The sequence below is a fragment of the Symphalangus syndactylus genome, chromosome 1 (assembly GCF_028878055.3).
Source record: "Symphalangus syndactylus isolate Jambi chromosome 1, NHGRI_mSymSyn1-v2.1_pri, whole genome shotgun sequence".
In the NCBI taxonomy this organism is placed as follows: Eukaryota; Metazoa; Chordata; class Mammalia; order Primates; family Hylobatidae; genus Symphalangus; species Symphalangus syndactylus.
Window position 1 is genome coordinate 69,741,716 of NC_072423.2, and position 12,079 is coordinate 69,753,794.

The following is a 12,079-nucleotide window of genomic DNA, read 5'->3' on the forward strand; positions in this document are numbered from 1 at the left end:
TTTTTTTTGAGATGGAGTCTTGCTCTGTCGCCCAGGCTGGAGTGCAGTGGTGCAATCTTGGCTCATTGCAAGCTCCGCTTCCCGGGTTCATGCCATTCTCCTGCCTCAGCCTCCTGAGTAGCTGGGACTACAGGCACCCACCACCACACCTGGCTAATTATTTGTATTTTTAGTAGAGATGGGGTTTCATAGTGTTAGCCAGGATGGTCTTGATCTCCTGACCTCTTGATCAGCCCGCCTAGGCCTCCCAAAGTGCTGGGATTACAGGCTAACATTTCTAATTTTTATGAGTATGTAGTAAGTGTATATATTTATAGAGTACATAAGCTATTTTGATACAAGCATACGATGTGTAATAATCACATCAGGGTAAATGGGGTATCCATCACCTCAAGCATTTGTGATTTCTTTGTGTTATAAACATTCCAATTATTCTCTTAGTTATTTTAAAATGTATAAATAAGACCAAGTATTTTCTTTTTTTTTGGTATGGTGCTGGATATTGGTAATATAATTATCTGAAACTTTAGACATTAACCTTTCAATAACAATATCTTATTGTAATAGGCTCAAAAATATTTTGAATATGTACAAATCCACGTCTCAGTCTTTAACATGACTCATGTAGTAGCAAAATTAAAACCACTGGCTTTGAATCATTTGTACATCTTAGTTTTCTCATGCTGATAATAGTTGAGTCAGGCATAAGAATGCCATTTGAAAGGAGAGCAATTTTATTTGAGCTTTTCAGTGATTTGTTTTCAATTGCCATTTAAGATTCAGGAATGTTTTCTGATTGATCTGTGCCTTCCTTGAACCTTTCAACTTTACCATCTCGTATCCAGTCTGTGTTCTTCCTAAACCAGTGGTCTCCACCAGCTGCATTTACTCCCCAGTCACTTATTCTTTCTGAATCTTTCTTAATTTGAATTCAGCTCCCATAGATCTGCTTAAAGCACTCTCTAAAGGTTCCCAATGGTCTCCTAATGGAAGATAATGGCATTTTCTTGCTTTTATTTTTTGTTGGCCTCTGCACACCCATGCACACACATACATACAAATAACACGTCTTGCAAGTTTCTCCCCTTTTGGCCTTCTGATTGCTCGACTTACCTGGTGTAGCTACTACTTGTCTGAATTGTTCCTTTCCTTTTGCTTTGCTGGATCCTACTCTAAGTCCCTAACTGTGGGTACCACAACAAAATCATGTTGTCAGTGCACTGCTCTTTTTTTTTCTTTCCACAATCATTTTTTCTGAGTTCAGCAGAACACTGCACTATGTTTTAGAAGCCGTCTTCATGACTTTCTCTTAAGTTCCTCTTAGATTTTCCACTTCAACATGAACTCAACCTAGATCTCATACCTTCTTCATTTTTCATGATGTGAAAAAAATGCATAATAGCCACTCTTTTTATTCATTAAGAAGTAACATAGCAAACATCCTACAGTGGACAGAGCACTACACAAGGCTTAAGTAAAAGAGACCAAAAAAGGGGGAGGCTGGTTCTTGCCCTCAACATATTTATAACAGAGACGAGAAGAGAAACGAGAGTTAGCAATAATGGTGATGGGAAAGGAGGATCCAGGAAAGGCTCCCTGGAATTGGCCAGATTTGCAATGAGAAAATAAAAAGGCTTTTAATATTTTGATGTTAACGATTTACTGCTTATCCATTAAAATAACATGGTACTTCATTATCAACATTTAACTCTGCTAAAAAAATTTGCCTACAAGATCTCATTTCATCCATACAACAACCTGTGCATATCTTTCTGTTTTTCTCAGGTGAGAAGCAGGAGCTCAGAGAAGGTAAGTAACTTGCCAAAGGACACACAGCTAAAACGGCAGCATTAGGGTCCGAAGTGTTTAACTCCTAAGATCAAAATTATATTAATCAAAATTTTATGATTTATAATATATCACTTTGAAACCTAAAGTGTTAAGAAAATTGTCCACAATAGCACACACACATATCAGACAGAGATTTCTAAATATTATAGGTTCTAAGGAAGTGAGAATAGATGTTCTACTAAAAGAGCATAATTCTTTCCTTTTTAATTGTTAATTCACCTGTATAACTTGAAAGTTTAGATCTAAGAACTTCAGATTGAAGAGACGCTACTATTCATGGTCTTGAAAACAGTGGTTTGTAGGTTCTAATTCTGAAAAGTACTAATCAAGACGAAGCATCACCTGCAGCATGTTCATTTTATTTAGTAAATTCTTATATTGTGCTCCTGTGTGCAGGCACTGTTCTAAGTGCTTTATAAATGTCAGCTCATTTTTTTTTTTTTTTTTTTTTTTCAGACGGAGTCTCGCTCTGTCACCCAGGCTGGAGTGCAGTGGCGCAATCTTGGCTCACTGCAAGCTCCGCCTCCTGGGTTCACGCCATTCTCCTGTCTCAGCCTCTCCGAGTAGCTGGGACTACAGGCACCCGCCACCACGCCCGGCTAATTTTTTGTATTTTTAGTAGAGGCGGGGTTTCATCGTGGTCTCGATCTCCTGACCTCGTGATCCGCCCGCCTCGGCCTCCCAAAGTGCTGGGATTACAAGTGTGAGCCACCGCGCCTGGCCAATGTCAGCTCGTTTGATCCACACAGCAGAGGGGTGGTATTATTATTATTCCCATTTTACAAATGAGGACACTAAAGTTATGTAACTCACTCAGAGTTACAGCTAAGAAGGGGCTGAGTTTCAATGAGGCAGTTCCTAGGGCCATGTGTTGACCACTGTTTGATGCTCCTTGTCTTTCTAGGCTGTGCTTTGTGGCGCCTGCAGAACTGAGCAATTATAGTCCCGGACACCTGTGTGCTCATCACATTTGATACACTTGCCATTTATTAATTACGCTAGTAACAATGTAATGTTTTTACTTTTTTTAGGTAAAAGCATCAAAATCACCACAGCAACAAAGATTTCTCAGGAAATTATAAATGCTGAGAACAGTCTTGTTTTCCTTGCATTGGCAGGTGACTCACTGCATAGATATGATCATGTTCAGAGCCTCATTATAGGCTTAGCAATTACATTTTAAAAATTAACTTGGTACAGCTGAGGGTCATAGATGATGCACCCCACACTTGCTATTTCTCAATCCTGATGTGAAGTTCATAAGCATTGCTCTCTGGAGTATGTCAGAGACTAATGACAAACTGATTAGCTCATACGGCTTATGCAACAAAACATGACAAATTTTGTTCAGATATTTTTTTGAAAGTTAGTTTATGGTAGAAATTTGGGCTCATACTAGAAACAGTCTGTAACTGCTGTTTAGGGAACCAGCTGAGAAGTATTTAATCTGTGTATCTTTCAATTAATCATACTTTTCAAATGATAGCAGCTAAGAAGTTATGTGGAAGGGACTTCCATTGGAGTGGAATTTGAATAGTAATACATTATTTATATACCTAAAGGTAGCATACAACAAGATTACACATAAAATAATACAGTAATCAGTTCTAGGGAAAGGGTAGAGACAGAAAATCAAGACCTTGGAGAAGAAAAACACAGTTGCTGAACTGTAAGGGCCATTAACATCGACATAATCGAGTCAGCTTTTATTTTTTGTTTCTTAAACACTAAAGCAAAAGGGAGACATTGCTTAGGTAGATAGTTTTAGAAGAAAGCATATAAAGTGGTAAGCATACCAGGCCCAAAGAGTGAAATGTTACTCCCTTTTGATTGGAAAGGAAGGGAGAATTACATGGCTGCAGCTGCTATTGTGAGCTGGGAGGTTGCTGTGTCTTTCCATTTCAGCTGCACAAAGAGAAAAGATTTAGGAAAGTCCAAAGAAAAAGATAACCTTGCAGCTGTCTCAGAAAAGCCTGCGTTATTACTGTGTTGGCAGTTTCAGGAGCTGGAAGTCTTGGTAGAAGGAAAGCTGGAGCAGAGACAAAGAGTGCAGGTCCTCTTGATTTCAGGCTGGGGGGATGCCCTGCTTGTGTGCACCATCTTAGGAGGGGGTTGGACTCAACAAACATAAACAAATATAATAAAAGCAAACTAATACAGGTTAGATTTTATAGTAGCTATGGATGAGAAAAAAGGATTAATTGCTTTTTAATTATATGTTTAAGCGTTAGCACTCCAACAGAGATCTTAATTTTTGAAGAAACAAAATGAGGATTAGTGTGCATTCTTTATTTCAGTGATAGCCCATCTATAACTGAAACGGCGTCTCGCTCTGTCACCAAGACTGGAGTGCAGTGGCACGATCTGAACTCACTGCAACCTCTGCCTCCGGGGTTCAAGAGATTCTCCTGCCTCCCTAGTAGCTGGGATTACAGATGCCTGCCACCATGCCGGGCCAATTTTTGTATTTTTAGTAGAATCGGGGTTTTGCCATGTTAGCCAGGGTGGTCTCAAACTCCTGACCTCATGATCTGGCCTGCCTCAGCCTCCCAAAGTGCTGGGATTACAGGGGTGAGCCACCGTGCCCAGCCAGGATGAGAATGCTTTCTGAATTGAAATGATGTCACGGGCACTGAAGGATGGGCCATTCTAATGAAGGTTATAGTCTATTCAGTCACAGAACAGGAGAAAATAAAACACCACCTGATGGGGCATGCTCATATTTTCTGTCTCTCTTCCTGTCTCCCTCCCTTATTTCTTTACTTCTGCAGGTATTTTTTTGTTGTTTATTTGCCAGCCATGGTTTGGGTGCTGGGAATACACACCAGTGAATAATACAAATGTTGGTCTCGTTCCATGTAATTTATATTCTAGAAAGAGAGCTAGAAGAGACAGATAATAGACAAGCACCTGATAAATGAACAAGATAATTTCAGGAAGCACAAATGCTACGAGGAATAAGATAAGGTGATGTGCTAGGGTAGCTGGAGGGGGGCTGCTTTAACTTGTCCTTCAGTGAAGCCCCCTTGAAGAAGTAACATCTGAGAGATTTGATGACCAGAAGAGCAAGCCTTGGAAGGATCTAGGGGAAGAGCTTCCAGGCAGAAGGATCAGCCAGTGCAAAGTATCTAGAGTAAGAAGAAGATTGGAGTAATCCCAGCCCTAGGAATGAAAATGCCAGCCTTGTCAGAGAGCATTGAGCAAGAGAGACGTGACATGAAGAGAAGCAAAGGGGGTCAGGTCACGTAGCTCGTCTTAAGCTATCTCAAGTCTTCCTTAAAGTTGAATCTGCTCTCCCAAGACTCCCTCCAACTGCTTCAGCCTAAATTAATCTTTTCCTTTATGAAATTTATAGCATGTACCATCTATATAAGGGGTCAGCAGAATATAGCTTGCAGACTAAATCTGTTTCATCATCGATTTTTGTAAATAAAGTTTTATTGGTACACAGCATGCCTATTCATTCTGTGTTATCTATGGCTAACTTTGAGCTACAAGGGCAGAGCTTTATGGTAGCGATGGAGACAATATGGCTCACAGAGAAAGTATGCTAACCCTCGGTCCACATGATTATACTGAGTACTTAAATCATCACTAAATGGTGTTTTATGGACATCCCTCTTTGTCTTTGTTTCATCTCTCCAACTACTCCATAAGCTTACTGAAATCGGGGGAAGCCATATTGCCAAAGGGTTAGAGGGTGGGCTGTGCAATTAAACTGCACAGGCTTGAATTCCAGGTTTGAATTTTTGCTGGGTAAATTACTAGGTACGTCCTTGGGTGAGTTAATTAACTTATCTGTGCCTCAGTTTCCTATCCCATAGAATTATGTGTGGACGAAATGAGGTAATGTCCACAAGCACACAGGAAGTGCTTAATAAAGTTCTGTTTGATGGGAGTTCTGCACTATACACTGTACTCAGCCATATTACTGAGCACACAGACACCCCCTGATGATGAATGACTTTGGCTTTCCAAGACTCTGATGCCTACTTTCAATTAGGAGCAAAAATAGTCTCTCTCCACTTCCAATTGATTCTTTTTAATTTTTGTAGAGATGAGGTCTCACTCTGTTGCCCAGGCTGCTCCTCAAACTCCTGGGCTCAAGTGATCCTCTCACCCCAGCCTCCTGAATAGCCGGGACTACAGGCACCTGCCACCACACCTGGCTTTCTTCATGGCTACTTTTTTTTTTTTTGAGACGGAGTCTTGCTCTGTCACCCAGGCTGGAGAGTGCAGTGGCATGATCTTGGCTCACTGCAAGCTCCGCCTCCCAGGTTCACGTCATTCTCCTTCCTCAGCCTCCCCAGCAGCTGGGACTACAGGCGCCCACCACCACGCCTGGCTAATATTTTGCATTTTTAGTAGAGACAGGGGTTTCACTGTGTTAGCCAAGATGGTCTCGATCTCCTGACCTAGTGATCTGCCCCGTTGGCCTCCCAAAGTGCTGGGATTACAGGTATGAGCCACCACGCCCAGCGGCTACTTTTAAAGTATATGGCCAATGATAATAATCTTGGGGATTAAAAGCAGTGGCATTTATTATTAAAAGAAGTGGATTAAAAGCAGTGGCTGCCATATTTCTGTCCGCTATATATTCTAGTATAAGAATATAAGTGCAAATGGACTATATAAAAATAATTTGCAAACTTATAAAAATTTCTTTCATGATAAGAAAACGGTTCTCCTAAGTTGGCCCATGGGCACAAAAAGGTATTTGTCTCTCTGCTGGAAGTGGAGTATCTTTTGGTGCTGACATTTCCCCGCCACCTTAGGTTTTCCTAAACTCAGTTGAAAGAGGAACATATGGCCAGACGCGGTGGCTCATGCCTGTAATTTCAACACTTTGGGAGGCCGAGACGGGCAGATCATGAGGCAAGGAGTTCAAGTCCAGCCTGGCCAAGATATAAAACCCCGTCTCTACTAAAAATACAAAAAATTAGCCGGGCGTGGTGGTGGGTGCCTGTAATCCCAGCTACGCCGGAGGCTGAGGCAGGAGAATCGCTTGAATCCAGGAGGCGGAGGTTGCAGTGAGCTGAGATTGTGCCACTGCACATTTTACTGAATCTAAGATACTAATGCAATTGTACCAACATTTTTTGTGTCACTAAGAAAGAAAGAAACATCATCAATAAATTCTGACACTCCATAGAATATATGATTTATCCCAGTATCCAAAATGCTAAAATGTGGAAACTATGGCTCTTAGAATCAATTAAAAACCTTTTAAAAATATGTATGAGAAGAAAAACAAGAAATGAATGTATTCTGGGATAGTAATTGTTGAACTTAATGTTCATATTTAGTAATGACCAAATTAATAACAGCAATTACATTTATCATGTCATGAGCTTTGAAAAAAATCATAAGTTCGCATAATGTCTTATGATCCTTACAACTATCATGAAGGATATGAAGAGTAAATATTATAACCTCAGTTTGTCAAATAGAGAAACTGAGGTCGGGAGAGATTAGTAACTAGTGTAGGGTGACACTGTGCCCAAGCTGAGGTCTGCCATTCACAGTTCAGGAATCTCCCCCGCCCCCCTCTAGCATATTCATATATGTCTTTTGACATGTCTTTTGGGTAACAATTGTTATTTTTTAATAAACTACAAAGCACATATTTTAGATAAGAAAATAATATTATAGTGTTTTGAGGTCTGTTTGAAGGAAAAAATTAATAAACAAATAGTGGGTTACAACCCTTTGAAAGAAAAGTTACAAGAACTACCCTATCAGATTTAGGAACGCTTAGTTTTAAAAGTCTCTCCCCAAGGGCATCTTGCTTGAGTGCCCCGCTTTGGCTGGGCTGCAGTTATCAAAGTGTAACTAAACAGATTATAGTCTGTGCCAATGATGGTCTGCGAGACGATGGTTGAGAGATGAAGCCATGTGCACGTGACTCTTTGAGAGCGGATTATCTCAGGATGGGAAGTTGCATGGTGAGGTGTGGAGTAATGAGAATGTGTGAGATTTTGGGAAATCTGAGAGCCACAAAAGGAATGAAGACACTTAGAAAGCCGGGACAGCTGAAATGGAGCATATGTCCTGAAAATATACAAAGGCAGGCCTGTGCGATTCCATGAGCTATTCTGGGTTGCAGAGATTTGGGAGGAAAACTGATGAACCTAAGGCTGTGAGTGCATAAAGCAAAGTTCTATTTCATCAGGAACCAAAGAACTGGGAGGAAGGAACCTAGGCATTTGGTTGATTTGGTGAAAACAAAGGCAGTAGAACAAAGAAAAGTAGCAACTGAATGGTGGGCATGAGGGATAGGTTTCTATTTGCACAGCTACCCCTCAGCAGCTGTTGATTGCTTTCCAAGCACAAGGTATTTCAATGACAGCAGCCAGGTAAATAAGGGTGCTTGGCAGTGACTTAGGGGTCAACCTGTTTGGCCTTTCCTGTGCTTGAAAAGGAATGGTAAATAGGAAGAGAAAAATGTACATTATGAAAGGAGAGTTGGGCATCTGACATTCATGAAAAAATCTGACAATTATGGAATAATCTCAATGAGCTAGGGGCAGTGCCTATGTTACTTTATTTTAATCTTTGCAGCAGTTGTATGAAATAGGCATTACTATTTCCATCTTACTGCTTCAAAATTGAGATTCAAAAAGGTAAAATGGCCAAGTGCAATGGCTCATGCCTGTAATCCTAGCACTTTGGGAGGCCAAGGCAGGAGGATCACTTGATTCCAGGAGTTTGAGACGGGCCTGGGCAACGTAGAAAGACCCCATCTCTACAAAATAATTTTTTAAATGTAGCTGGTGTGGTGGTGGTATGTGCCTGTAGTCCTAGCTATTTGGGAGGCTGAGACAAGAGGACTGCTTGAGCCCAAAAGTTTGAGGCTGCAGTGAGCTATGATGGTGCCACCACTCTCCAGCTGGTCGACAGAGTGAGACTCTCGTGTCAAAAAAAAAAAAAAAAATGAAACGACTTGCCCAAGGTCATAATAATTGGTAGAAACGTGCATTTGTCTGACACCAAAGATTTTAATAATATTACCTTGCCTCTGATGAATCCGTGATGATTAAGTGAATGAACCAATAAACTAAAAAAAAAGAAGAGAACGGGGTGCACACTCCCACTCAACAGTCGTGGTTTTTAAAATAAAATGTAACCATTCAAATAAGCATAAACGTTCTCGTGTCACTAATTTTCTAGCACTGCTAAAAGAGGGTTCAAAATAATAAATACTTAATTCTGAAGTGAAAGAGTGTTGTTGTTTTCTGGTCCGGGGCTGCCTTACCAAGTATTGTTTGCAGCTGCTGTTTAAACAAACATGAACAGTTTGGAGTGGGGGGTGGGTGATTAGAAAACTTGCAGGACAGCCACACCTTTAAGGGTGGCTTGGGAGCCTTGAAGCATCCCAATAGCGTTTTAGCATTTGTAAGAAGGCTCCACCCTGGACTTTAGGTTCCTGCCTACAACTTTTTAGAGAAATGGCTGTAATGTGTTGGCCTTCTAAGCACTTTTAGTGGGCTCTCAGATTCCCTACTCACTCGATTTCTTTGCATCTTCTTTGCAGCTGGGAGAACTGCTTTTCTGCTCCACACAGCTTTCACCTTGACAAATGCGACTTGGCTTAAATGTCCCTTTAGCCTTTTTAGCTTGCTCTTCTCATAGCAAAAACAGAAAAAAAAAAAAAAAAAAAAAGAGCAAGAATAGGAAAATTACAATTATGCAATGTGCAGATCCCTATCAGGAGAAGATTTCCCTGGCAACCGCCCTTTCTTACTCCCTTGGAAGCCCGAAACTGGTGGAAAACTTAATTTGTTTTAGATTGCTTAAAATTACCTTTTAAGGATAAGAGTAAATACCTACCTCTTTAAATAGAATTTATGCCCTTTGCCACAGCTCTTCCAAATAACATTTTTTAAATGATCTTGAAAGAATAGAACGTTGTAAACAGTGATACATAATGGTAATTTGCTTGCCACGACCCTATAGAATTATTCTTACCCACAAACATTTATAGTATCTACGGGGTACCCAGCACCATAGCAGGGGCTGGGCAAATACACCAAAAACATTTTATAAAACACAGTCTCTGGTGTTAAAGGAGTTTATAAGTTTTGAGTGGATCTGGTGAATCTGGAGGGTGGATGAAGGAAACGAGTAAAAAGCACCTTTAAGTAAGTCAAGCTGAGTCGAGTATTAAATCTCAGTACCTCTGAATTTCATACTGGGTTTGAAGTTTGTTCCCATAAATCCCCTTTCCTGGTGATGAAACTGTTCCTTAAAAATTGAACACATGTGTGTGAAGTGCAAATGCCACTGATAAACAGCCCTGCAGGGGAATGGCAGAGGGGCTAGGTCTGTGGTCCCCAAGGGCTTGGGGAGCCATGGGCCTTTGGGGATTAGTAGAAAATGTTACTGAGGTGCTGGATGACATTAAAAGGGGCACTACCTGTGGATAAGACACTCTCGTGACATCACATCAAGAAATAATAACTAAGATGCTGGGCGTGGTAGAATGCACCTGTAGTCCCAGCTACTTGGGAGGCTGAGGGGAGAGGATCACTTGAATCCAGGAGTTCAAGACCAGCCTGGGCAACACAGTGAGACAAGATATTAAGATTCTAGTATGATGTAGGGACAAGAAGGGAAATGAATTTTATTAATTATTCACCCACTATTTTGACTGTAGTGAATACATATAGGTTTAGCTATCCCAGTTCCACTTCTGGTTCTTATAGCCAAGCCTCCTGATTTTGCTTTGGGAAAAGCTTTCTCCTCAACTCGAGGTCCATGTATTTCAGCAGTAGCCCAAGAGTTGGGGTAGGACAATCAGCAAATCACACTTCCTGGCTTCATTGCTTGGCTCAGGGCAGAGGTGAATGATCTAAGCTTACTCAGTCAGCAAGCATCTCTGGACCTGTGCATGAAATGCCAGGACAAAGATACCTCCTCTCTCACTGAATACATTAATAGGGATGCATGTGACCTTAGGACTTGTTGGTAGCCATTTTATAACATCTAATACACAAATGTAATTTCACGTAATACAAAAACCCTACGTTATGTTAATGCCATTGCAATGATGAAAAAATTGAGACTTAGTGGTATTAAATAACTTACACCAAATGTTACAGCTTGTCAGAATTGAAAGACAGGTTTGTCTTACTCAAATTTCTACACTCTTTTCATCACACCAGGCTGCTATCTATAAGAGTTTCAAAACTTTGTTAAAGTAATTTTCTATTAAACCTAAAATTCAAGTGTTAAGTTGCTGGGAGATAAAATCCCATAGCATTTTGGAACTTGTAACAAGTACTGAGTGTTAGATGCTTGGCCCAGCACTTTGGGAGGCCGAGGTGGGCAGATTACCTGAGGTCAGGAGTTTGAGACCAGCCTGGCCAACATGGTAAAACCCCATCTCTACTAAAAATACAAAAATTAGCCAGGCGTGGTGGCTGGCACCTGTAATCCCAGCTACTCAGGAGGCTGAGGCAGGAGAATTGCTTGAACCCAGGAGGTGGAAGTTGCAGTGAGCCAAGATGGTACCACTGCACTCCAGCCTGGGTGACTGAGTGAGACTTCCTCTCAAAAAAAAAAAAAAAAAAAAAATAGAGGTCTAGGTCTATGGTAAATATATCTTTTCCACTGACTATATAGGAGATAAGCTAACTTAGAGCCCCTTTTTAGTTTTTAATGTGACTTCATTTTCTGGTGTATTGGAGGCATATCTGTTGGCTTGGAATTGTTAGTTGAGCCATCATAGCTTTCCATTATTGTTATAGTTACTAGTGTGCTGGTGTCTATCCACCATATACTATGATGTTTGTTGTTATAATTCCTAGTTGCAAACACTGAATTCCCTGAGGCAAAGTAGAATTTTGTGTCTGGTGTTCAGAAGCAGAGATGTGGGTAGAAGATTAGTGACCTTCCTCTTGCTGCCAATAGAAGCCCACATGTGGAAACATTAATCAACACTAATCCTTGGTGTTGTCTAAAATCACATAAACCTCTCAGCACATATGTCTGTTGCTATACACACCCAACTACTTGTCAAACTTGTATATGAATTTTTTCCTTAGGACACAAAATCTGATAATGTTATTGGTAACAAATGGTATAGCTAGAGTCTATAAAATATCAAGTCCATCATCTCAAGTATTAATACTTAATTTTAAAATTATAAATTTTAAAAAAGATTTCAGCAAATATTTTCCTTTGGTCTCTCTATTATCAATTTTGAAATATTAACTTTCTCAAATGA

The 12,079-nt window shown here is 40.5% G+C and overlaps 1 protein-coding gene across 18 annotated transcripts in view; it reads right to left on the bottom strand.

Annotated features, from left to right (window-relative positions):
* DLGAP1 (DLG associated protein 1) overlaps nt 1–12,079 on the bottom strand; it is a 529,488-nt gene that overhangs the window by 321,983 nt on the left and 195,426 nt on the right. For 6 of the 18 annotated variants that reach the window (XM_055237250.2, XM_055237265.2, XM_055237255.2 and 3 more), the window contains exon 2: nt 9,360–9,473. The exons of the other annotated variants lie outside the window; for them this stretch is intronic. In XM_055237250.2, coding sequence (XP_055093225.1) covers nt 9,360–9,473 — 114 coding nt within the window. The remainder of the gene's footprint in view (nt 1–9,359; nt 9,474–12,079) is intronic. 18 annotated transcript variants of the gene reach the window in all.